This window comes from Ranitomeya imitator, chromosome 5, assembly GCF_032444005.1.
Source record: "Ranitomeya imitator isolate aRanImi1 chromosome 5, aRanImi1.pri, whole genome shotgun sequence".
NCBI lineage: Eukaryota > Metazoa > Chordata > Amphibia > Anura > Dendrobatidae > Ranitomeya > Ranitomeya imitator.
In genome coordinates, this window is record NC_091286.1 from 584,360,288 (window position 1) to 584,384,776 (window position 24,489).

Sequence of the window (24,489 nt, forward strand, 5' to 3'; positions counted from 1 at the left end):
CCGCTAAAAAACACGCTATAAAAGTAAATCAAACCCCCCTTCATCACCTCCTTAGTTAGGGAAAAATTAAAAAATTTTAAAAAATGTATTTATTTCCATTTTCCCATTAGTGTTAGGGCTAGGATTAGGGCTAGGGCTAGGGTTAGGGCTAGGGCTAGGGTTAGGGTTAGGGCTAGGGTTAGGGTTAGGGTTAAGGTTAGGGCTAGGGTTAAGGCTAGGGTTAGGGTTAAGGCTACAGTTAGGGTTGGGGCTAAAGTTAGGGTTAGGGTTGGGGCTAAAGTTAGGGTTAGGGTTTGGATTACATTTATGGTTGGGAATAGGGTTGGGATTAGGGTTAGGGGTGTGTCAGGGTTAGGGGTGTATTTAGGGTTACCATTGAGATTAGGGTTAAGGGTGTGTTTGGATTAGGGTTTCAGTTATAATTGGGGGGTTTCCACTGTTTAGGCACATCAGGGGCTCTCCAAACGCGACATGGCATCCGATCTCAATTCCAGCTAATTCTGCATTGAAAAAGTAAAACAGTGCTCCTTCCTAAAAGATTTTTTATTTTCACGGCTCTGTGTTATAAACTGTAGTGAAACACTTGGGGGTTCAAAGTTTTCACAACACATCTAGATAAGTTCCTTGGGGGGTCTAGTTTCCAATATGGGGTCACTTGTGGGGGGTTTCTACTGTTTAGGTACATTAGGGGCACTGCAAACGCAATGTGACACCTGCAGACCATTCCATCTAAGTCTGCATTCCAAATGGCCCTCCTTCCCTTCCGAGCTCTCCCATGCGCCCAAACGGTGGTTCCCCCCCACATATGGGGTATTAGTGTACTCTGGAAAAATTGGACAACAACTTTTGGGGTCCAATTTTTCCTGTTACTCTTGGGAAAATACAAAACTGGGGGCTAAAAAATAATTTTTGTGGGAAAAAAGTTTTGTTTTATTTTTACGGCTCTGCATTATAAACTTCTGTGAAGCCCTTGGTGGGTCAAAGTGCTCACCACACATCCAGATAAGTTCCTTAGGGGGTCTACTTTCCAAAATGGTGTCACTTGTGGGGGGTTTCAATGTTTAGGCACATCAGTGGCTCTTCAAACGTAACATGGCGTCCCATCTCAATTCCAGTCAATTTTGCATTGAAAAGTCAAATGGCGCTCCTTCGCTTCCGAGCTCTGTCATGCGCCCAAACAGTGGTTTATCCCCACATATGGGGTATCGGTGTACTCAGGACAAATTGTACAACAACTCATATAGACCCCTCAAAATGACTTCAAATGAGATATGGTCCCTAAAAAAAAATGGTGTTGTAAAAATGAGAAATTGCTGGTCAAATTTTAACCCTTATAACGCCCTAAAAAAAAAAATCTTGGTTCCAAAATTGTGCTGATGCAAAGTAGACATGTGAGAAATGTTACTTATTAAGTATTTTGTGTGGCTTATCTCTGTGATTTAATTGCATAAAAATTCAAAGTTGGAAACATGCAAAATTTTCAAAATTTTCGCCAAATTTCCGTTTTTTTTCACAAATAAATGCAGGTAATATCAAAGAAATTTTACCACTGTCATGAAGCACAATATGTCACGAGAAAACAATGTCAGAATCACTGGGATCCGTTGAAGCGTTCCAGAGTTATAACCTCATAAAGGGACAGTGGTCAGAAATTGGCCCGGTCATTAACGTGCAAACCACCCTTGGGGGTAAAGGGGTTAAAGGCGCACGACCATCTATGTTTTTTATAAAATGTGCATATCTATGTATGTAGTATAGTGTGATTATATTAATATACATGAATACTGTCACCTTCTCTGGGATCCATCACCATTCTCCTCGGCTTCTCAGTGACGTTACTGCAGTTCCGACTAGTTCACTCTATGCATGACCCATAAGTGGCACTCCATTGGCTTGCATTGTTATAGCCACTTCCAGAGAACCGGCTAGTCAGAACTGAGGTAACGTAACTGAGAAGCGGAAGAAGAAATGAGCTGGATGCCAGAGAAAGTGGCGGTAGATGAGTACATTAATATATTAATACAGTACACTCCCTATACACCATAGAAATATTTAATTTAAAAAAATATATAGATGAGAGTGCTTCTTGAATTAAAACCTCTGTCCCGGGACCATATAATGGTAATATCAGTTCTAAACCAGTGCTCTACAGGCCGTATATATCTATGCTGTGCAGGTTCTCACCAGTGACGTTCATGCTGATTGTTTTCATTCAATTTCCCTTTTATTTTTCATTTAGCCCATGCTGCCATGACCTCTTCTTCCTTCCATAACTCGTCCTTGCAAAATGTAACACAGAGATATATTTGGCTTTCTGCTTTTCCAGCCCTCTTCCCATCTTCCACTCCTTCTACACAAACCATATAGTGCTATTAACAGTGCCCTAGACGGTAATAATTCCCCTTCTATAATAACACCCACCTTTTGTGCCCCACGCAATAACAGAGCCCCCTCTGTGCCCCTATACAGTAATTATCTACCCTCTGTAGTTCCTCATAGTAATAATACTCTCCTGTACCCCCTTACAGTTATACAGCACCATATGTGTGGGGTGATTGGGGGTGATTTGACCTTTTATTTTTTAAATATTTTTAAAAACTTTTTTTTAACTTTTTGCATGTTTCAATATTCTCCATGGTAGACTAGAAGTTGCATTACTTTGATTGCCTCTGAAATACTCACTTGCTATGAGCGCCAACTACCAGGCGGCGCTCATAGCAATCTGGCTATGACAACCATAGAGTTTGGCTTCAGAACTCTGGTTGTCATGCCGACCCATTGGTGACCCGCGATCATGTGATGGGTCACCAATGGGCAGGATAAAGTACACGCTTCCGGGGAGTGCGAGTTAAATGCAGCTGTCATAGATTGACAGCTGCATTTAACTAGTTAACAGCCACGGCTGGATCGCGATTCCACCCGCTGCTGTTTCTGGCATATGTCAGCTGTATAGATCAGCTGACATGTGCCCGGAAAGGGGGAGTCCGACATGGGCTTATATTATGCCCAACATTGAAAAGGGGTTAATCTGCATTTGGTCAGAGTTTCATCAGTTTTTTTCACTGCTAAAAAACATTCAAAAGTTTCTCCACCTTCTCCTATCTATTAGTCAGTGAAAATGGACAGCACGCTGATGACATCTGAGTGCTGTCAATTTTTTTTCACCGACCCATAAGTTTTCATGGCCGATATTGTTCTGACAATAGGATTAATATCAAAGAAATAGAAATAGAGGCACCAATTGTATAGCTTTTTACGTGTCTATAGATCCAACACCTCATATACCTCTTAAATGGATCTCTTCAGGGTGGTGCATAGTCATAATAATGGCCGCAGTCTGTCAGGTCTCTTGTCTCACCTGTTAACCTCCCCTGCCACCTGCACAACTGCACCTTACGATGTTATCCATGTAATGGTATAAAGAGATATATCATCAAGGATCGGGTGAGTCCTGTAATTCTTCTTATTCTTCCTGTTGGATTAATATCAAACATGTCTCCACGATTTGGCAAGGACCATTCTGTTCGCAAAAAATAAATCACTAACATGTGAACAGCCCTGCAGACAGTCATAGGTACAAGTGCTATTCATGAAAAACACAGATAGCACTCGTATGCGGAATTCTAAACACCTTAATGCTAGAGACAAACTATGACGTGTTAACTAGATGGTACTTAACCCCACCTAGAGTTGCAATGGCAGTTCCTGGCTAATCTCCCAACTGTTTTAGAGGTTGTGAATATGGCGGGGATATGTACCATATTGGGTGGACGTGGTGTGCAGATTTTAGACTAGAGTATATCACCTCACTCTTTCAGTGACAAACACTAACCTTAAAAAAAAAACCCTTGGGAAAACTTACTTGACAAACATATCCATATTATTGCTAAACACAAATCCTCAACTCATTTATATTCCTAGCGACCAAGCAAACTATAGCATTGGCCTGGAAAATATCAGATTTAGATTTATCAGAAGTCAAGAGACCCCTTACTTGGTACATGGTCAATGAAAATTTATCTCCCATACTTATGGATAAAGTCCGTAGAGTTGACAAAATTTGGCTTCCCTGGGTGGAATACGCCAGCTACACTCCCTTAGCCACACCTTCACTTCGTCTACATGGTCCTCCTGACTTCTCAGATTTGTCCTATTTATTTATATTGAATTTAGACTCCGCTAACCCCCCCTCGGGCTCCTTTTTCCTTTCCTTTACCCTCTGCTCCTTCCCGTCAGTTACGTAAGCCTCTCCCCTTGAACTCCACCCAACGAAATGTTTGTTTTATTGTTTTATCATTACAATGTACATGTTTATTAATTGAATAATTCTTTAATAAAATCTATTGCTTAAAAAAAAACTGATGTGGGAATGATCCCAAAGGCACATTTTGTTTTTGTTACAACAAACTGCACCTGGGACTTTCCTGAAAACAGAAAACCCATTTAAACCTCCCATAAATGTTAGATAGCTAAAGCCTTATTTAGAAGTCTACTTTTTGGTACATATTAGAAAAAACTCGCCGTTTTCTTATCAGCTGCTGCATCCTTTTTTTCTCATTAGAAATAAACAATATATACATTCCCAAGCTTCTCCAGCCCTTTAGACAACGACAAAAAAAACATGCTGTACTAGGATGACACATGGATGATTTCCGTGGGCTATCCGTTTTTTAAATGACCCAGTAAGCTTGTTTCGCAAATCGGATGAAAAAATGGATATCTGAACACACTGGTGGGCAATGGCAGAAGAGGGCCCCTGTGCAAGAATAATACATGGGCCCTTTGCAGCTCAAGAAGTCATCATAATGCATAATTCCATTTGTTTTGGAGGTAGAAATGGGTCCGTTTATCCCTTGGGTTCCTGTGTGGCTGCAAAGGTTGCACAAATGATATGTCTGCTCTAGTAATGAGCAAGTTTTCCCGAGCACACTCGGGTGGTCTCCGAGTATTTGTGACTGCTGAGAGATTTAGTTTTTGTTGACGTAGCTGCATGATTTATGGCTGCTAGACAGGCTGAGTACATGTGGGGGTTGCCTGGTTGCTAGGGAATCCCCACATGTAATCAAGCTGTATAACAGTTGCAAATCATGCAGCTGCTGCAAGGAAAACTAAATCTCCGAGCAGTCACAAATACTCGGAACTCACCCGAGCATGCTCGGGAAAACCCGAGCAACGAGTATACTCACTCATCACTAGTCTGCTCCTGTGTGAACAGCCCCAAAGAATGCAATGAGTTCATACCCTATGTGTATAACAGACGTGTGAACTGATCCCAATTATTATTATTATTATTATTTATTTTACAATTACAGACTGATACAGAGGGGAGAGGACGGGCTTACATTCTACAGGATGGTGATCCCAATGTAGGTAGTCTAGAAATATTTCACGTTCATTGTATGTAGAATGCGGGTGGTAACTGATATGGGCATTATAATCAGTAATGCATGTTACACATAGCATAGGGCATATATGTTTACATCCAGGGTTTCAGCAGGCAGTACACACACGATAGACTTAGGGTACCGTCACACTATACGATTTACCTACGATCACGACCAGCGATATGACCTGGCCGTGATCGTAGGTAAATCGTAGTGTGGTCGCTGGGGAGCTGTCACACAGACAGCTCTCCAGCGACCAACGATGCCGAGGTCCCCGGGTAACCGATGTTTACCCTGGTTACCAGCGTAAAAAAAAACAAACAGCACATACTTACATTCCGGTATCTGTCCCTTGCCGTCTGCTTCCCGCACTCACTGACTGCCGGCCGTAAAGCGAAAGCACAGCACAGCGGTGACGTCACCGCTGTGCTCTGCTTTCACTTTACGGCCGGCAGTCAGTGAGTGTGGGAAGCAGACGGCAAGGGACCTGACGGACACCGGAATGTAAGTATGTGCTGTTTGTTTTTTTTACATTTACGCTGGTAACCAGGGTAAACATTGGGTTACTAAGCACGGCCCTGCGCTTAGGAACCCGATGTTTACCCTGGTTACAAGCGAACGCATCGCTAGATCGCATCGCTAGATCGGTGTCACACACACCGATCTAGCGATGACAGCGGGAGAAAGTTCCATACGATCTGTTACGACGTACGATTCTCAGCAGGATCCCTGATCGCTGCTGCGTGTCAGACACAGCGATATCGTAACGATATCGCTGGAACGTCACGAATCGTACCGTCGTAGCGATCGAAATGGCACTGTGTGACGGTACCCTTAGCTACAACAGATCAGCAGGCAGTATCATACAAGCTAGATTTAGATGCAACCTCTTAGTAAACAGTATTATATTTAATATTAGGGTCGACTCTGAAGTGTTAATGGTAAAGCACATGTGCACAACTGCTACTGGTGCAAAGGTAGGCTCCCACACCTTGTAGTATATAAAGAAAAGACCTTGCACTCAACTTAAATGCTCTGGTGAGATTTTAATGTAGTACCCATAAACGTTTCGGTCCAACAAACAGGACCTTCATCAGTTACGTACTGTAAGGCCATGTTCACACAGTGCGTTTTTTACTGCGGAACCGCCTCGATTTTGCCGCTGCGGCTCCGCAGCTGTTTTCCATGCAGGGTACAGTACACTGTACCCTATGGAAAAAAAGGAACCACTGTGCACATGATGCGGGAATTAACTAAAAAAGCCGCGCTGAACAGCTGCGGTAAAAAAGAAGTACCATGTCACTTCTTTTTGCGGAACTGCAGCGGTTCTGCACCCATAGACCTCCATTGTGAGGTCAAACCCGCAGTAAAACCCGCAGATGAAAAAAATATCTGCGGGTTTTCTGCGGTTTGTGGTGCAGAACCGCTGCAGTGTTGCTGCCCCCCTGTGCCCCAATCCCACCCCCCCATGCTCCGATGCCACCCCCCCGTGCTCCGACGCCCCCCCCCGTGCCCTCACCTCCCCCCCTTATAGTTACCCGGCCTCCCGGTGTCCGTCCGTCTTCTCCCTGGGCGCCGCCATCTTCCAAAATGCCGGCAGATTCGTTCCAAAGTGCATTTTGATCACTGAGATATAACCTATCTCGGTGATCAAAATAAAAAAAATAGTAAATGACACCCCCCTTTGTCACCCCCATAGGTCGGGACAATAAAAAAATAAAGAATTTTTTTTTTCCACTAAGGTTAGAATAGGGTTAGGGGTAGGGTTAGGGTTAGGGGTAGGGGTAGGGGTAGGGTTAGGGTTAGGGGTAGGGTTAGGGGTAGGGGTAGGGTTAGGGTATTTTCAGCCATTTTAACCCCTAAAAACTTCCTAGAAAACACACAGACTCTGCATAGAAAACTGCATAAAAAACGCACTAAAAAACGCATCAAAAAACGCACCAAAAACGCACCAATAAAAGGACCTGCGTTTTCTGCCAAGAGCTGCGGTTTTTAGTGCAGAAAAAACAGCAGGGAAATCAGGAACGTGTGAACATGGCCTAAGGAAAATAGGAGAGACAACCATGTCTCTGAGCACACTGAACGCAGCTTCTTAGGATAACGTAGAACCAGGGACCTAATCCCACTGGTGAGATGAAAGGAGATGAGTGCCGAGAAGCAGACGCGGAATCCTACAACACGGTTGTCTCTCCTATTTTCCTTACAGTACGTAACTGATGAAGGTCCTGTTTGTTGGACCGAAACGTTTATGGGTACTACATTAAAATCTCACCAGAGCATTTAAGTTGAGTGCAAGGTCTTTTCTTTATAGACTCTGAAGTGTTATTCTTATTAGAAGTTTTGTATTTTGTATATTCTCATCCATAGCATATCCTAATCAGGAAGCCTAAAGGTGCATTCCTATTTTATACATATTTGGCGTATCCACAGGATATGTTATAAATGTATAGTAAGTGTGGTCCTAGAAATAGGATCTGCTTCACTCTACAATGATAGGGGTGCCCTAATAGCAGCTGTGATATGAGCCTTTTTCAGTATAGATGTGGTCGGATTTCTTATTAATTTATATGGGAATTCCATCCACCTCCTCAGTGACGTCCCAGGACTCTGTTCTTTAGATAGATGGAAGCATGTAGGCCCAGTGATTAGCACCTTTGCTTTTCAGCAATGTGGTCCTGTGTTCATATCCCGCCAAGTACATCTGCAAGGAGTTTGTATGTCCTCCCCGTGTTTGCGTGGGTTTCCTCTGGGTTTTCTAGCTTTCCCCCAAAGTCCAAACACATACTGATAGGGAATAGTGATGAGTGAATCCCTGGATGTTCGGGTGAAGCGAGTTCAGCTGAACATTTGAAAAAGGTTCGGTTTGGGTAACCTGCACCCCATTCAGAAGGGTGAGAAATTTTTCATGCTAAACTGCTGTGAACTCAGCGAGCTCAGCGCTGCAATGAGAAACTTTTTCTCACGATTTCACACTGAGGTCACTGCAGTTCATCAGCCCAACTGACACTAAAGTGAGCTGGGAACACTGCCTCAGTGACCTGCGATCACAGCTAGTCACTGACCCTGCACTCACAGCAACTCATTCTACCATGGTTTTAAGCCTGGATGGTCGCTAGAGATGATCAAATATGTTAGGAAAATCATGACCGAATCCAAATTGGCCATATTCATGCCATATTTGTGTTTATTTTAAGTTCAACGATCATTTCTGAACCTATCATCTGTACTCCCACTGACTCCAATGGCGTTCGGTGAATATTGCAAATACGGCGATCGTAATCTGAGCTGAAAATTGAAATATTCATCTCTAATGGTCGAATCCTGACACCATCCAAGTTGAAAACCAATTACCACATACATGGATTACAGCATGGGACAGTATGACAGACAGGTATATTGTTGTTGTTTTTTTGTTTTTTTTTTACAGAAAGCCAGGGCTTCAATGGAATGGGCATAAGGCGACTATAACTGTGTTTGTTATTTTTAAATAAATTTGGAAAACGGTGTTTATTTTAATTTTAATAAAGGACTTTATTCTGGGAGTTTTTATTAACAATATGACTATGCGGTTAGTAATGGATAGGCATCTTATAGAGGCCTTTCCATTACTACCCTTTGGATTTGATGTTACCTGACAATACAAAGGTGACATCAACCCCACAAATATGAACCCCACTTGCCACCGCCGCAGGGCAAATGGGAAGAGCCAGGCAAAGCCCCAGCATTGGCACATCTAATAGACACACTTTTTTTTCTGGGGTGGCTGCGGGCTGCTATTTTTAGGCTGGGAGGCCCAATATCCATGGCCTGTTACAAACCTGAGTATACCAGCCCCCAGTTGTCTGCTTTAGTTGACTGGTTGTCACACCATTTTTTTTAATTATTTATTTACAATGCCTACAAGTAGTATTCAACCCCCTGCAGATTTAGCAGGTTTAATAAGATGCAAATAAGTTAGAGCCTTCAAACTTCAAACAAGAGCAGGATTTATTAACAGATGCATAAATCTTACAAACCAAAAAGTTTTGTTGCTCAGTTAAATTTTTATAAATTTTAAACATAAAAGTGTGGGTCAATTATTATTCAACCCCTAGGTTTAATATTTTGTGTAATAACCTTTGTTTGCAATTACAGCTAATAATCGTCTTTTATAAGACCTGATCAGGCCGGCACAGGTCTCTGGAGTTATCTTGGCCCACTCCTCCATGCAGATCTTCTCCAAGTTATCTAGGTTCTTTGGGTGTCTCATGTGGACTTTAATCTTGAGCTCCTTCCACAAGTTTTCAACTGGGTTAAGGTCAGGAGACTGACTAGGCCACTGCAACACCTTGATTTTTTGCCTCTTGAACCAGGCCTTGGTTTTCTTGGCTGTGTGCTTTGGGTCGTTGTCTTGTTGGAAGATGAAATGACGACCCATCTTAAGATCCTTGATGGAGGAGCGGAGGTTCTTGGCCAAAATCTCCAGGTAGGCCGTGCTATCCATCTTCCCATGGATGCGGACCAGATGGCCAGGCCCCTTGGCTGAAAAACAGCCCCACAGCATGATGCTGCCACCACCATGCTTGACTGTAGGGATGGTATTCTTGGGGTCGTATGCAGTGCCATCCAGTCTCCAAACGTCACGTGTGTGGTTGGCAACAAAGATCTCGATCTTGGTCTCATCAGACCAGAGAACCTTGAACCAGTCAGTCTCAGAGTCCTCCAAGTAATCATGAGCAAACTGTAGACGAGCCTTGACATGACGCTTTGAAAGTAAAGGTACCTTACGGGCTCGTCTGGAACGGAGACCATTGCGGTGGAGTACGTTACTTATGGTATTGATTGAAACCAATGTCCCCACTGCCATGAGATCTTCCCGGAGCTCCTTCCTTGTTGTCCTTGGGTTAGCCTTGACTCTTCGGACAAGCCTGGCCTCGGCACGGGAGGAAACTTTCAAAGGCTGTCCAGGCCGTGGAAGGCTAACAGTAGTTCCATAAGCCTTCCACTTCCGGATGATGCTTCCAACAGTGGAGACAGGTAGGCCCAACTCCTTGGAAAGGGTTTTGTACCCCTTGCCAGCCTTGTGACCCTGCACGATCTTGTCTCTGATGGCCTTGGAATGCTCCTTTGTCTTTCCCATGTTGACCATGTATGAGTGCTGTTCACAAGTTTGGGGAGGGTCTTAAATAGTCAGAAAAGGCTGGAAAAAGAGATAATTAATCCAAACATGTGAAGCTCATTGTTCTTTGTGCCTGAACTACTTCTTAATACTTTAGGGGAACCAAACAGAATTCTGGTGGGTTGAGGGGTTGAATAATAAATGACCCTCTGAAAAGATTTTTCACAATTTAAAAAAAAAATAAACAAAGAAATAACATTCTTTTTTGCTGCAGTGCATTTCACACTTCCAGGCTGATCTACAGTCCAAATGTCACAATGCCAAGTTAATTCCAAATGTGTAAACCTGCTAAATCTGCAGGGGGTTGAATACTACTTGTAGGCACTGTAAATTATTTAAAAAAATACAGTGTGGGGACACTTCTATTCTTGATAACCAGCCATGATAAAGCTGACAGCTGAAGGTTTCAGCCCGCGGCTGTCAGCTTTGCCATGCTGGTTATCAAATTAGAACAGACCCCAAGTATTTTTTTTTTATTTATTTATAGAGCAGGCACTGGCTGATGAATACTCCCATCATCCACCGCCTGTTATTAGTGGCACCAGGCGTAGGATGATGGGAGTAGCACTCACTCATCAGCTGATTACGCTTCAGTGACTGGAGTTAAACGTTTTACCTTCGATCACAGCTGCTGGCTGTCAGATGAACTGCACCTTTTTTTACCGCCAATCAGAGCCACCAGTGTTTCTCGCATGGTCATGCAGATGACAGCGTGGTAAACACTCCATATTCGGAGTGCCAAATCTGAACAGTAGGTGTTCGGTACAGACCCCAAACTTTTACTGTTATGGGCAACAAAGGACAAATTTGGACAGGGCACCATTCAGCCTAAGGCTGGCCCTGAGAGTAGTTCTAACTTAAAAGTTTCTGGTATTCATTCAGTACTGGTAATGATGAAAAAAATACAAAGTCTTGTGATATCTAACAGTCCCCAAAAGAGAAAATGAAGGCCACGTTTATTTATACCCTTAATGAATATAGAGGTACCATACATAAATGTAGGCATTTCTTACATGACAGAAAATAGCAGAATAGATAACTGCATAAAAAGTTATGATACTCGCTGCATCCACTCAGCTTAGTCACACCCCTCAACAAGTCTTTTTTTTTTCAGTGAGTTCTCATGAGGACTATCACACCCTACTAAATTTGGCAGGCCTGAGATATTAACCGCTTCCTTACTGTTCTGCCTTTATACACGTTGACACAGTGTGCAATCTGACATACAGCATAAACCACTTTCTGTCTTCCAAATAAGCAGACTGTTCTATGTATTCTAACTAGTTTATTGGTGAAACAGGTATAGAGCATGGGGTAAAACTATAAGCATACAAACAACATAGGTAAGTATTGGGCAAATCATCACACAGCTAACACTTATAATTAACAGGAAAGTACACAGTATGATGCAAACTACATGGAAATACACAGCTGTATAATCACATCTTCTATATACTGACTGCTATACAGTTAATCATATTTCTGTACAATACTGCATTGCAAGAACAGATATACTAATCTTACCAGATATGCTTTACTCAGGATAGCAAACTGAACCACTAGATGGTGCTATAACCAACTAACCAGTACATAAATACAAACATATTGCCCTATATTCAGAGGGCAGAACACTCCCCGCTTGGCATTAACTGATGCCACTTACTTGCTCTTTTGGCAAAAACAATAAAACTAGTTCTGCAACTGGTCTGAGGAATGGTTTACTCTCCCCAGCCTTCCACACTTTAACCTTGACCTTGCACACCTTTGTGTCCTGGCTTGGGAATACTGTGGTGATGATGCCTAGTGGCCACTCATTTCCGTGTGACTGGCTGTCTTTCATAAGTACAACATCACAGAGTTTGATGTTCGGCTTGTTGATCTGCCACTTCTTCCTAGGCTGTAAGGTGGAGAGATACTGCTTTCTCCATCTATCCCAGAAGATATTGGAGAGACTTTGAACTTGTCTCCATTGACGTCTGTAAAGGTCCTTGTTGCTGAATTCTCCCAGTGGAGCGCTGAGAGCATTGGTTTTCTGAGTGAGTAACATGATGGGAGTGAGAATGGTTGGATCTTCAGCATCACTAGAAAGTGCAGTCAAGGGTCTGGCATTTTCTAGGTTTGGAATGGTAAAGGCATGCTAGCAGTATTGTCAGCCTTTGCAATGCTTCTGACTGGCAAGTGATGTTGACTTGTAAGACTGAGCCACATGAATTAAACAAGTGATGGCATGAACAAGTGAGTTCCAGGTGGAGAACCTGCTGAAACGGTGGGATTTGAGGTAATTGTCTGAAGTCATTGTATGTAGAATAGATACCCGAGGGCGGATTTCCCCATCTGCATCTGGATCTACCAGTTCAAAGGTGTCTGACTCGTCACTGTAAGGAGTCGAACGGTATAAGAATGCAGGGCCCGTAAACCAGGTTATGTCCTTAAGGTGTCTTGATTCAACAGATCTAGTTGCGTGGTTTGCAGGATTGTGGTGTGTGGACACATAGGGCCACTGTTTAGGGCAAGTGGATCTCCTGATCCTTAGCACCCGATTGCTGACATAAACAAAAAGGCGTCGAGTTTCATTGAAAATGTACCCAAACACTATTTTGCTGTCTGAGTAGAACTCAACATCCTTGATTTCCTGCGCAATTTCTGTTGAGATAAGTTCAGCTAACTCTACTGTGTGCTTACGGACTGGCACCAGTTTTGTCCAGCTCATAACAAGCCTTACATGGCATTGTTCTTTAATGTCAGTATTTTTAGATATGCTACTGCTGCAATCGCTTTGGTTGAGGCATCGCAGAAGATACAAAGCCTTTGCGTCCTGACTTCTGTTGATGGTACAGAAGCATATGGATGTGCCACGTAAAGATTTGACAAGGCTTCAAAAGATTTCTTCCATCTTGCCCACAAATCTCTCTTCTCCATGGGAAGCGGATCATCCCATTCAGACATCTCTTGGGTGAAGTCTCTCAACATCATTTTACCTTGGATAGTTACAAGGGTTACAAATCCTAGAGGATCGTACAAGCTGTTTATCACGGACAGAATGCCTCTACTCGTGAATGGCTTCTCTCCATTGATTCGAAAGGTAATTGCATCTCTCTTCAAATTCCAGAGCAAACCAAGGCTCCGTTGCATGGGAAGGGAGTCTGTGTTTAAATCCAAGTCTTTTAGATCAGTTGAGTAATCTTGAGAGGGAAAAGCTACCTCAAATTGGACAAAGTGAGCATTTCTTGGGCCTTTTTAGGAGACTAACTGCCGATTCATCCTTGGGTGTGGATTTCAAGCAGTCGTCCATGTAGAAATCCTTCTCCACAAATGCTCTAACATCCGACCCGTACTTTTCTTCACCCTCTCTGGCTGAATGTCTAAGGCCGTAGATGGTGACAGCAGAAGGGCCATTCCCAAAGATGTGCACTTTCATCCGATACTCCACGATGTCTTTGTAGGGGTCATTATCACGGTACCAGAAGAATCTCAAATAGTTTCTATGTTATTTTTTGACAAGGAAGCAATGAAACATCTGTTGTATGTCATCCATAAATGCCACTGCATCTCTGCGGAAGTGAAGTACTCCTAGAAGTCTTTTATTGAGGTCTGGGCAAGACAGAAAGAGTGGGACACCTTCATATCTGGCGCTTGAGTCAAATACTACTCTTATCTGGCCATGTTTGTTAGGATGATACACACCAAAAATGGGTAAATACCAACATTCCTCAGAATCTTGAAGCGCAGGTGCAATTTCTCCATGAAGTCAAAGAAGTGCTCTCTCGTTTCAGGTGCCTTCTGCAGTTTGCATGTGAGGGAGACAAATCGACCGTAGACAAGTTCTCTGTTGTTGCATAAGCATTGCCTGTGGGGTTTAAATGGTAGAGGATCTATCCAACTCTTTGACTCATCTCTTACTGTCTCTCGATCCATGATGTCCAAAAACAGTCTGTCTTCTATGAACATTGCTACCTTGTTGTCTTCTCTTGTTCTGTGGAAAACTGTGCACCCTATATGATCTTGCCCACCGTCACATGTGTGGTCTTCCTAGGAAGGATCAGCTAGCGGACAAGGTTGAGGAGCATTGTGTAGCAACTCTTTTATCAGGAAGCTACTCTTACATGGCTGGAAGAGAGACGGATGTCCATTTTCAACAGTATTGGTGAGCATACTGCTGACTGAGGTCGGCTTGTGTGCTCTACCTAAACAGACGTCTCCTACAATGACCTATCTCAGGTCAAGTCTCTGTGCATGTGGGGCTTTCTCTAGGCCGTTAATCTGTCCTCTAACTTTATGGACTCATAGTATGTCTCTTTGAGGAGTAAGACAATCGGAGCTTCTTGATCCAGTTCCGGAATCAGATGGGCTATACGCTTCAGATGGGAATGGTGAGCTGCTACCTCTGGTGTAGGTATCTCGGACCTATTGTCAAGAGTCTGGTTGCGGTCCAGTATTGATGGCAAGGCTATGCAGGTTTGACCATCTATAGACTCTACCTTTAATCCAGTTGCTTTTCTCCCCGCCATCTCGACAGTACCCACACATGTCTTCAAGGGGGTAAGGAGAACCGAGGCCCGCAATGTTGAAGGTGTCGAAGAGAAAGGAATTGGCTAAAGACCTGTTGCTCTGATCATCCAAGACTGCATATACCTTGATTGCCTTATCCCGGTGGCTTGCTGGGTAGACTCTGACAAAGCAGATCTTCGAGCAGGATTTTCCTGCTACAAGTTCCTTGCAGATCTCTGTACACTGAGAAGTGACTACTGGGGTGTCTACATCGGTGCCCCTTGGCCTTTCACCACACTCTTCTAGTTGCGACGATATGCCTGAAGGTGGTCCAGGGTGTAAAGCTGTGTTGTGCTCCATGCTACCACATTCTTCGCATTTCACACTGGTTTCACAGTTCTCGGCGAAGTGCGAGGTCGTCGCACAGCATCTGAAACATATCTTGTTTTCTTTGAGGAAACCTTTGTGGTCTTCTAGAGACTTCTCCCTGAAGGCTCTGCATTTTAGCAGAGAATGTGGTTTCTTGTGTAGGGGGCAGTGTTTGCTAAGATCCTGAGGTTTGTTTTCTTCTGGAGAGGACTTTCTTACCCTGTAAGGAAACCCTGTGGAGGTAATATTAGATTTGTGAACTGTCACTGTGTTTTACAGGGTTTGACATCAGGGGCAGTGCTACAGGACATAGTGAAATAAAAACTGGGGTAATTTCTAACTCTTGCTTGTTGAGTAACAAAGTCTACAAACACCTTGAAAGGAGGAAATTAGACCTCATGAGTCTGTTTGTAACAGGATCCATGACTGACCCACTTCTCTTGTAGGTTGTATGGGAGTTTTTGAACAATTGGGTTGACACCTCTGGCAGTGTCCAGGAATGCCAACCCTGGCAGGTCTCCTTCTGCTTGAGCAACCTGTACCTCCATTAACAAGTCATTCAGTTCCCTGAGCTTTTGATAACCCTTATTCACTATTCTGGGAAAATTATCAATTCTTTTATGCAAAGCATTTTCTATAACTTCTACTGACCCATAACATTCATCAAGTCTCTCCCACACCATACAGAGGCCCGTGTGTGGGTACTTTATGTTAATGTTTCTGATTCTTTTGGCATATTCGGCAGACTCGTTCCCAAGCTACTTTACCATTAGATCTAACTCTTCACTACTGGAAAGATCAAAGTCTTTGATGGCATTACGGAATGATGCTCGACATGCTCTATTGCTCTCAGCTCGATCTGTGAATTTTACAAGTCCTTTGGTCACCAGCACCCGGCGAGAAAAGAACTTCGCAAAATTCATAGTGAGTGGGTTAGCACCAACATAAGCTGGAGTACTGTTGGCATGCAGTGTGTGTGGTGCATCCTCATACCTAGTAGGACCTTCTGGCTCAGGATGGTCTGTATAATAAGGTTCTGATGCGAAGTGTGTCCCTTTCAGTCTGGTTGGAGGCTGTACCTTCTGTTCTGTGGGCGGTAGTTGTGGTCGATGTCATTCTGTACCATATTTTCTAGCTTCCAGTACTGTGGCTCAAGGAAGGATCTCTGATAATCTGCATAGGCTGGTTGGTGTAATGGATCAAGGTTGTCGTCTATTCTGGGATGTTGGTAAACATATTCTGAGAAGCGTTGTGTTGGATCCTGTCGATCTAGGTTTGGTCCAAGTACGTCGCTGCCTCTCTCAGATTCAGGAAACTCCATTGCTTCTAAGAATTCAGCCTTGGCTATTCCGGCTGCTGTCTCTTTGTCTGCAGTAAGTCTTTCCAAAGTCACTTGTAGGCATGCTCGATCCGCTTCTCGATCTGCTTGCAGGCGTGCTTGATCTGCTTTGCGATCGGCTTGCAGACGTGCTCGTTCTGCTTCTTGATCTGCTTCTCTTGCGCAGCGAAAGAGGATCTTACTTTTGTCGCCTCAGCTTCTGCACAGGCGAGAGCAGCAGAATTCTTTGAGGAAGACTTGCTAGGGAGGCTTGTATGGGAGCTCGTCCTGAGTGAAGATGTCTGGTTTGTGGACATCGTGTGTCTGTTTGCAGACTGTAGGGAGGCTCAGAGCGGGTAAAATCAAACTTTAGCATGGTCTGAAATGTGTCGTGCTTGTTGGAGGGATGCACTCTCGGTTCTTGTGACTGTATGGCGGCTGCTGCAGTATCTGTAGACAGTGCGGGGTGGGTACAAGCGGCTCAATAAGTTGTATTCACTAACGCAGGCATCTAGCATCTGTTTTACTGTTCTTCCTGAGGGTAGTATATGTGTTGAAGCACGTGGTAGTGTGTGGCGCATTTTGTGTGTGTGTTCATATCCCCGTGTGGTGAGTATCCCATGTCGGGGCCCCACCTTAGCAACTGTATGGTATATACTCTTTGGCGCCATCACTCTCATTCTTTAAGTCCCCCTTGTTCACATCTGGCAGTTGTCAATTTGCCTCCAACACTTTTCCTTTTTCCCATTATGTAGATAGGGGCAAAATTGTTTGATGAATTGGAAAGCGCGGGGTTAAAATTTCACCTCACAACATAGCCTATGATGCTCTCGGGGACCAGACGTGTGACTGTGCAAAATTTTGTGGCTGTAGCTGCGACAGTGCAGATGCCAATCACGGACATACACCATACACACATACATACATACACACATTCAGCATACATACATACACACATTATATATTAGATAAATACCATAAATGTTTTTTTGTTATGTTTTATTTATGTTTTGGGGAGTATGCCTATAAATCTTTGTAAATGTTAAAACATACTATACAGCTAGTTTTTATATAGATATTTATAAAAATTACCTCTGTTTTTTCTTTTTTTCGGTAGATGACTTGATCCCGTGCCAGATACCTGGGGCAGAATATACAGGTAACATGCAGTATACGTAATATAGGTACAGTACAGGCTCTAGTGAATACTGCAGTTATAGATCACCTGATATCACTGACATAAAACCTTCCACTTTACACCAGAACATCACTCCCAGATGTATCAGTCTGCGCTGAACATGTCACAATTGTTCTGAATTGCAGAGTTATATAAGGTCGTTAGTTATGTCTGTATTGTATCGCCCACTAAAAAATAGAAGTTAAAAAAAATTAACTAGACAGACCATATCTGATGAAAAAATATCTAATAGTTCCAGGTTGGCCAACCTGACTTTTAATTTTTTCTGGACAGCTTATAAAAAAAATCACGGACAGACAATATTTTTTAAGGACACAGTGGAAAACCATAACAACACATTATGATTATAAGGGTTACAGGCCACTGTCACAACTCTGTTGTCAGGTATCCCAGCACCAGGGGCACCTACCTGTCCTTAGCACTAGAGGGCATCCTATCTATCACTGCTCCATGGATTACTTCTAATGGTGAAGACGCCGGGGCCATGCACCTGGCTGAGCTCCTGAGTTCACCATAAGTCTGTTCTCCTTCAGCCAGGGAAGTGGGGAGTAGTAATGTATGGGAATACATCAACCAGACTAACAAGGGAATACTTACAGGAATTAAGGAAAATACCAATCCTAGAAATAAGCTCACACAAAGAACAGAGGGATACATCGAGGAGTGAAGGAAGAGAAAAATTAAAGAAGTTGAAGAAATGGATTTGTGCAAAATCAGACCAAGCAACAGTCACCAGATAAATCCACCAAACTACTCCTCAACCAATCTCCTCCAAGCTCCTGAACCATGCAGCATGTAAGCTATCTCTAGCATTTCTTGATTGCCAGAGGCCAGGTTTGACCGATATGAGTTACGGCCACCATCTTTCAGGGCGGGTATACCGCATTTTATAATGCTGCATATAAGCCCCCAATATGACCTGTAAGAGAAGAAAAATAACATTTAGTATACTCACCTGTGTGGCGGTCTGGTCCAAGGGCTGTCGCTCTTATTGGTTCGGCGTCGGGACTCTTTGACTGGGCATTGCAGTACTTTGCTCTGCCCTCAACAGAGCAGAGATGTACGCCTGCGCAGCAGCACAAAACTAAGGAGACCTCTGTGGATGACGCAGGGACACGTCATCCACACAAACCCAGGAGGAGGACGGCGATCGTAAGAAGATTGGAGGTGCCGGACCAAGAAGAGCAACACCCCTTGGATCGGACCGCCCCACATGTGAGTATTAGTGATGAGTATACTCATTGCTCAGGTTTTCCTCAGGTTTCCGAGTATTTGTTAGTGCTCGAAGATTTAGTTTTTGTCTAAGCAGCTGCATGATTTACGGCTGCTAGTCAGCCTGAGTACACGTGGGGGTTGCCTGGTGGCTTTGCTAGGGAATTCCCCACATGTATTCAAGCTGTCTTGCAGCTAGCTGTAAATCATGCAGCTGCGTTGAGAAAAACTAAATCTCTGAGCACTAGCAAATGCTCAGAGACCACCTGAGCGTGCTCAGGAAAACCCAAGCAACGAGAGGAGAGGGAAGTGGTCAATATTGAACAGCTAAGAGCATCAGCCAAGAAAGCTTCCAGGAGCTCTCAACTGAAACAGATTAACCCCTGCACTGCTAAAAGAAACTTGCACTGTTTAATATTAGGGTGAAGTGATTCTAAGAAGTGCAGTAGTAGGAGAAATCAAACAGTGCGGTCTTCTGGTTCCTCTGTGTGTAAACCTGTGACGGCCACATTCACACATTCAGTATGGTCAATATTTTATATCAGTATTGTTAAAGGGAACCTGTCAGCAAGATTGTGCATAGTAACCTACCTAATCTTTATTTTTAGTTTTGTGTTAATGATATACTCGTGTCCTAAGACAGGGTTGGTGTATGTGGTGCTCTGATTATATATTCATAACACTGCTAATGCATCACTGCTCCCTCAGTGACCTGCCCCCTACTTTGCATAATGAATACTGATTAAAAAAAATAGTATAATGCAGCCCCCCATAGAATATAATGCAGCTCCCCCATAGAATATAATGCAGTCGCCATCATAGAATATAATGTAGCCCCATCATAGAGTATAATGCAGCCCATCATAGAGTATAATGCATCCACCTCCTCAGAGTATAATACACCCCCATAGAGCATAATTCAGCACCCCAAAAGAATATAATGTAGCCCCAATATAGTATAATGAAGCCCCCATAGAATATAATGCAGCCCCCTCATAGGGTATAATGCAGCCCCCCATAGAATATAATGCAGCCCCCCCATAGGGTATAATGCAGCTCCCTCATAGGGTATAATGCAGCCCCCTCATAGAGTATAATGCAGACCCTCCATAAAGAATAATGCCACCCCCCATAGAATATAATGCAGCCCACTTCATAGAATATAATGTACGCCCCCTCATAGAATACAATGCGTCCTACAGGGCTATAGCCACTACGTACTCATTGATATATAAGAGAAATAAATTAAATACTCACCTCTCCTCCTTGTTCCCCAGCTGCTCCAGGCTCTGCAGAGCATCTCAGCAGCTCCAATGCCCAGCACACAGCATAGTGCACAATGAAGTGACGTCATTGCGCACTCGCAGTGTCCGAGACTCAGGGAAATGATGGGGAGGGAGCATCATCTGATGCTCTCTCCTCCAAATCACTTTCTACTGTATTGTTATCAGGCCCCTTGAATCCCGGGCCCCATAGCGGCCATGCGGTGTGCTGCTATTACCCACACACCACTGGCTGGTAGCCCCTGGGGAAGCGGGGGCCCTAGGCAGCTGCCTAGTCTGCCTGCCCCTAATGCTATCCCTGCTTATACTTTGCATAGATCATCAACAGCAGGTCCGACATTCGCTGAGGGTCCTATGAGCTGCTAGCATATCCCAGTAGCTAGAGATGAGTGGATCAGGCAAAATTCGAATTTAGCTGTTCACGCTTTTTTCTGGGGAAATTGGATTTGCGGAGAAGTTATTTTATGCAAATGTAGCATCACCTTATTATGTCCAGGGAGCCAAGATCGTCTCACTCTGACACAATTTGTCCAACCACTGAATGCAGTAGAACACATGTTGAAATATTCCAAGCCACAAATGTCATTTTTTACATTGCAGAAGGCAAATCTGTGGCAAATCTGCAAAAGTATTTGCCACTATATTCTCTCCATATGAAAAGATACAGATGATTGAGGTACTTTACAAATTCCCTATATTTACTTCACAATATATTTGTAATGCAGAGTTTGGCTCAAACAGAATTGTAGCCTTAGTAAAGAAGACGGATAAAGATATCACATGGAAAAATCTTCAAGGCAAAAAGTCCTGTCACACCAGTGTTACTGACAACGCTGGATGGAAAATACCTCACGCCTTAATTTATAAGGAATCCAAAAATTGTGACATTGGTGAGTATCAGCTGTATATGCTGAAAATAGTTTATATTTATATCAGCTGTAAATAGTGTACATCTGTATTAACTGTACATATGCATCAGCTGTATATGCCCTACATCTGCAGGGCTACCACCAGGAATTTCGGGGCCCCATACTGGCAACATTTTTGGGCCCCCTTGAGACTCTGCCCAGGCTTCACCCCAGCTCCGCCTACAAACCCTCAAATCTTCCACAGTCCCACTGCCCACTCTTAGAAAAACTCCACATGTGCACCACGTCATCACACATTATCAGTTCCCATCTAACACCAGACCACAAACATAACTAGCAGCTTTTGTTTAGGCTAAAAGATTATTTTTAAAAAGCCACCACGACTACCACGACTAGGTAGACTCTTTTGCCAGGGCCCTGCTCTACTCTAACCTATTAAATATTTGTTAAAATATTCAATACTCTTTTTAGGTATATTTTTATTTATGTTTCTTTAAGGGAATGTGTCACATACAATTTTTAAAATGAACAATAATACCACATACAAGGGACAAATACTGTCACACAGTGACCAGTGTTGTGAATTCTGCTTTTGGGCTCCCTTCGGTGGTTGTAGGTGGTAATGCAGTTGTCCCTGGATTGCAGTCCTGGTCAGGTGTATCTGCTAATTGCAGTTCTGACTGGGGTATTTAGGTTTGCAGGACAGGACTCATTAGTCCTTGCCAGTTGTCCATGGTTGTTGGGAGGTTTTAGACCTCTGTCTGGTTCCTCCTGCCTTGCTGCCAAATCAGCAAAGATAAGTCTCTGGTTTGGTTTCTGTGGCACACAGGCTGTGTGCTTGATAATTCAGTGGTAGTCATTTGTTTTTTTCTTGTCCAGCTTAGATTGTGTCAGTATTTTCTCAGTCTTGTTGGATTCTCAGGAGTTGCAGATATACGTTCCACGTCTTTAGTTAGATGGTGGAATTTTTTGTATTATCTGCTGTGGATATTTTTGGAAGGGTTTTAATACTGACCGCTTAGTATTCTGTCCTATTCTTTCCTTTTTAGCTAGAGTGGCCTCTTTTGCTAAATCCTGTTTTCTGCCTGCGTGTGTCTTTCATCTCCTTCTCACAGTCAATATTTGTGGGGGGCTGCCTATAGTTTGGGGTTCTGCTCTGAGGCAAGGTAGAATTCCTATTTCCATCTATAGGGGTATTTAGTCCTCCGGCTGTGTCGAGGTGTCTAGGGTTTGTTAGGCACACCCCACGGCTACTTCTAGTTGCGGTGTCAGTTCAGGATTTGCGGTCGGTACAGGTTCCACCTACTCCAGAGAAAGTTTCATGCGGCTCCAAGGTCACCGGATCATAACAGTACAACTGGCCCATAATGAGTTAAATGCATCTCAGAAGAAGGGTGTTGAGCCATTTTTTTTTCTGCAGTCTGCTTTTTCTTCTCTTCCCTCTTTTTCTCTGGGTGGCTGAGGAGTCTTTTGCTAGCATGGATGTTCAGGAATTAGCTTCTCGTGTAGACCAGCTTGCTGCTAGGCTACAAGGTATTTCTGATTATATTGTTCAGACTCCTGTTTTAGAGCCGAAGATTCCTACTCCTGATTTGTTTTTTGGTGACAGGTCCAAATTTTTGAGTTTTAAAAACAACTGTAAACTGTTTTTTGCTCTGAGACCTCGATCCTCCGGTGATTCCATTCAGCAGGTTAAAATCGTCATCTCCCTGCTGCGTGGCGATCCACAGGATTGGGCATTTTCCCTGGAATCTGGGAATCCGGTTTTGCTTAATGTAGACTCCTTTTTTCAGGCTTTAGGATTATTATATGATGAACCGAATTCTGTGGATCAAGCGGAGAAGACCTTGTTGGCCCTGTCTCAGGGTCAAGAGGCGGCAGAATTGTATTGTCAGAAATTTAGAAAATGGTCTGTGTTGACTAAATGGAATGATGATGCTTTGGTGGCAATTTTCAGAAAGGGTCTTTCTGAATCTGTTAAAGATGTTATGGTGGGGTTTCCCACGCCTTTCGGTCTGAGTGATTCTATGTCTCTGGCCATTCAGATTGACCGGCGCTTGCGGGAGCGCAGAACTGTGCGCGCTGTGGCGTTGTCCTCAGAGCAGATTCCTGAGCCAATGCAGTGTGATAGGATTCTGTCTAGAACGGAACGACAAGGATTCAGACGTCAGAATAGGTTGTGTTATTATTGTGGCGACGCTTCTCATGTCATTTCAGTCTGCCCTAAGCAGACAAAGAGGATCGCTAGTTCATTTACCATCAGTACTGTACAACCTAAATTTCTGTTATCTGTGTCCTTGATCTGCTCATTGTCATCATTTTCTGTCATGGCGTTTGTGGATTCAGGCGCCGCCTTGAACTTAATGGACTTTGAGTTTGCCAGGCGTTGTGGTTTTCCCTTGCAGCCTTTGCAGAACCCTATTCCTTTAAGGGACATTGATGATACACCTTTGGCTAAAAATAAGCCCCAGTTTTGGACACAGGTGACCATGCGCATGGCGCCAGCCCATCAGGAAGATTGTCGATTTCTGGTGTTGCATAATTTGCATGATGCTATCGTGCTGGGTTTTCCGTGGTTGCAGGTACATAATCCTGTGTTGGATTGGAAGTCTATGTCTGTGACTAGTTGGGGTTGTCAGGGGGTTCATAATGATGTTCCTTTGATGTCAATCTCCTCTTCTTCCTCTTCTGAAATTCCAGAGTTTTTGTCTGATTTTCAGGATGTATTCGATGAGCCCAAGTCCAGTTCCCTTCCACCGCACAGGGACTGTGATTGTGCGATTGACTTGATTCCAGGCTGTAAGTTTCCTAAGGGCCGACTTTTCAACCTGTCTGTGCCTGAACATACCGCCATGCGGAGTTATGTTAAAGAGTCTTTGGAGAAAGAGCATATTCGGCCATCTTCTTCACCGTTGGGAGCGGGATTTTTTTTTGTTGCTAAGAAGGATGGCTCCTTGAGACCCTGTATTGATTATCGCCTCTTGAATAAGATCACGGTCAAGTTTCAATACCCTTTACCTTTGCTTTCTGATTTGTTTGCTAGGATTAAGGGGGCTAGTTGGTTTACAAAGATTGACCTTCGGGGGGCATATAATCTTATTCGTATTAAGCAGGGTGATGAATGGAAAACTGCGTTTAATACGCCCAAAGGCCATTTTGAATACCTTGTGATGCCATTCGGGCTCACTAATGCTCCATCTGTTTTTCAGT

General features: G+C 43.6%; 1 protein-coding gene across 1 annotated transcript in view; it reads left to right on the forward strand.

Moving 5' to 3' along the window:
• LOC138638537 (saxiphilin-like) overlaps nt 1-24,489 on the forward strand; it is a 160,193-nt gene that overhangs the window by 84,661 nt on the left and 51,043 nt on the right. Inside the window, exons 14-15 of the mRNA XM_069727917.1 lie at nt 17,835-17,876; nt 21,136-21,300. Coding sequence (XP_069584018.1) covers nt 17,835-17,876; nt 21,136-21,300 — 207 coding nt within the window. The remainder of the gene's footprint in view (nt 1-17,834; nt 17,877-21,135; nt 21,301-24,489) is intronic.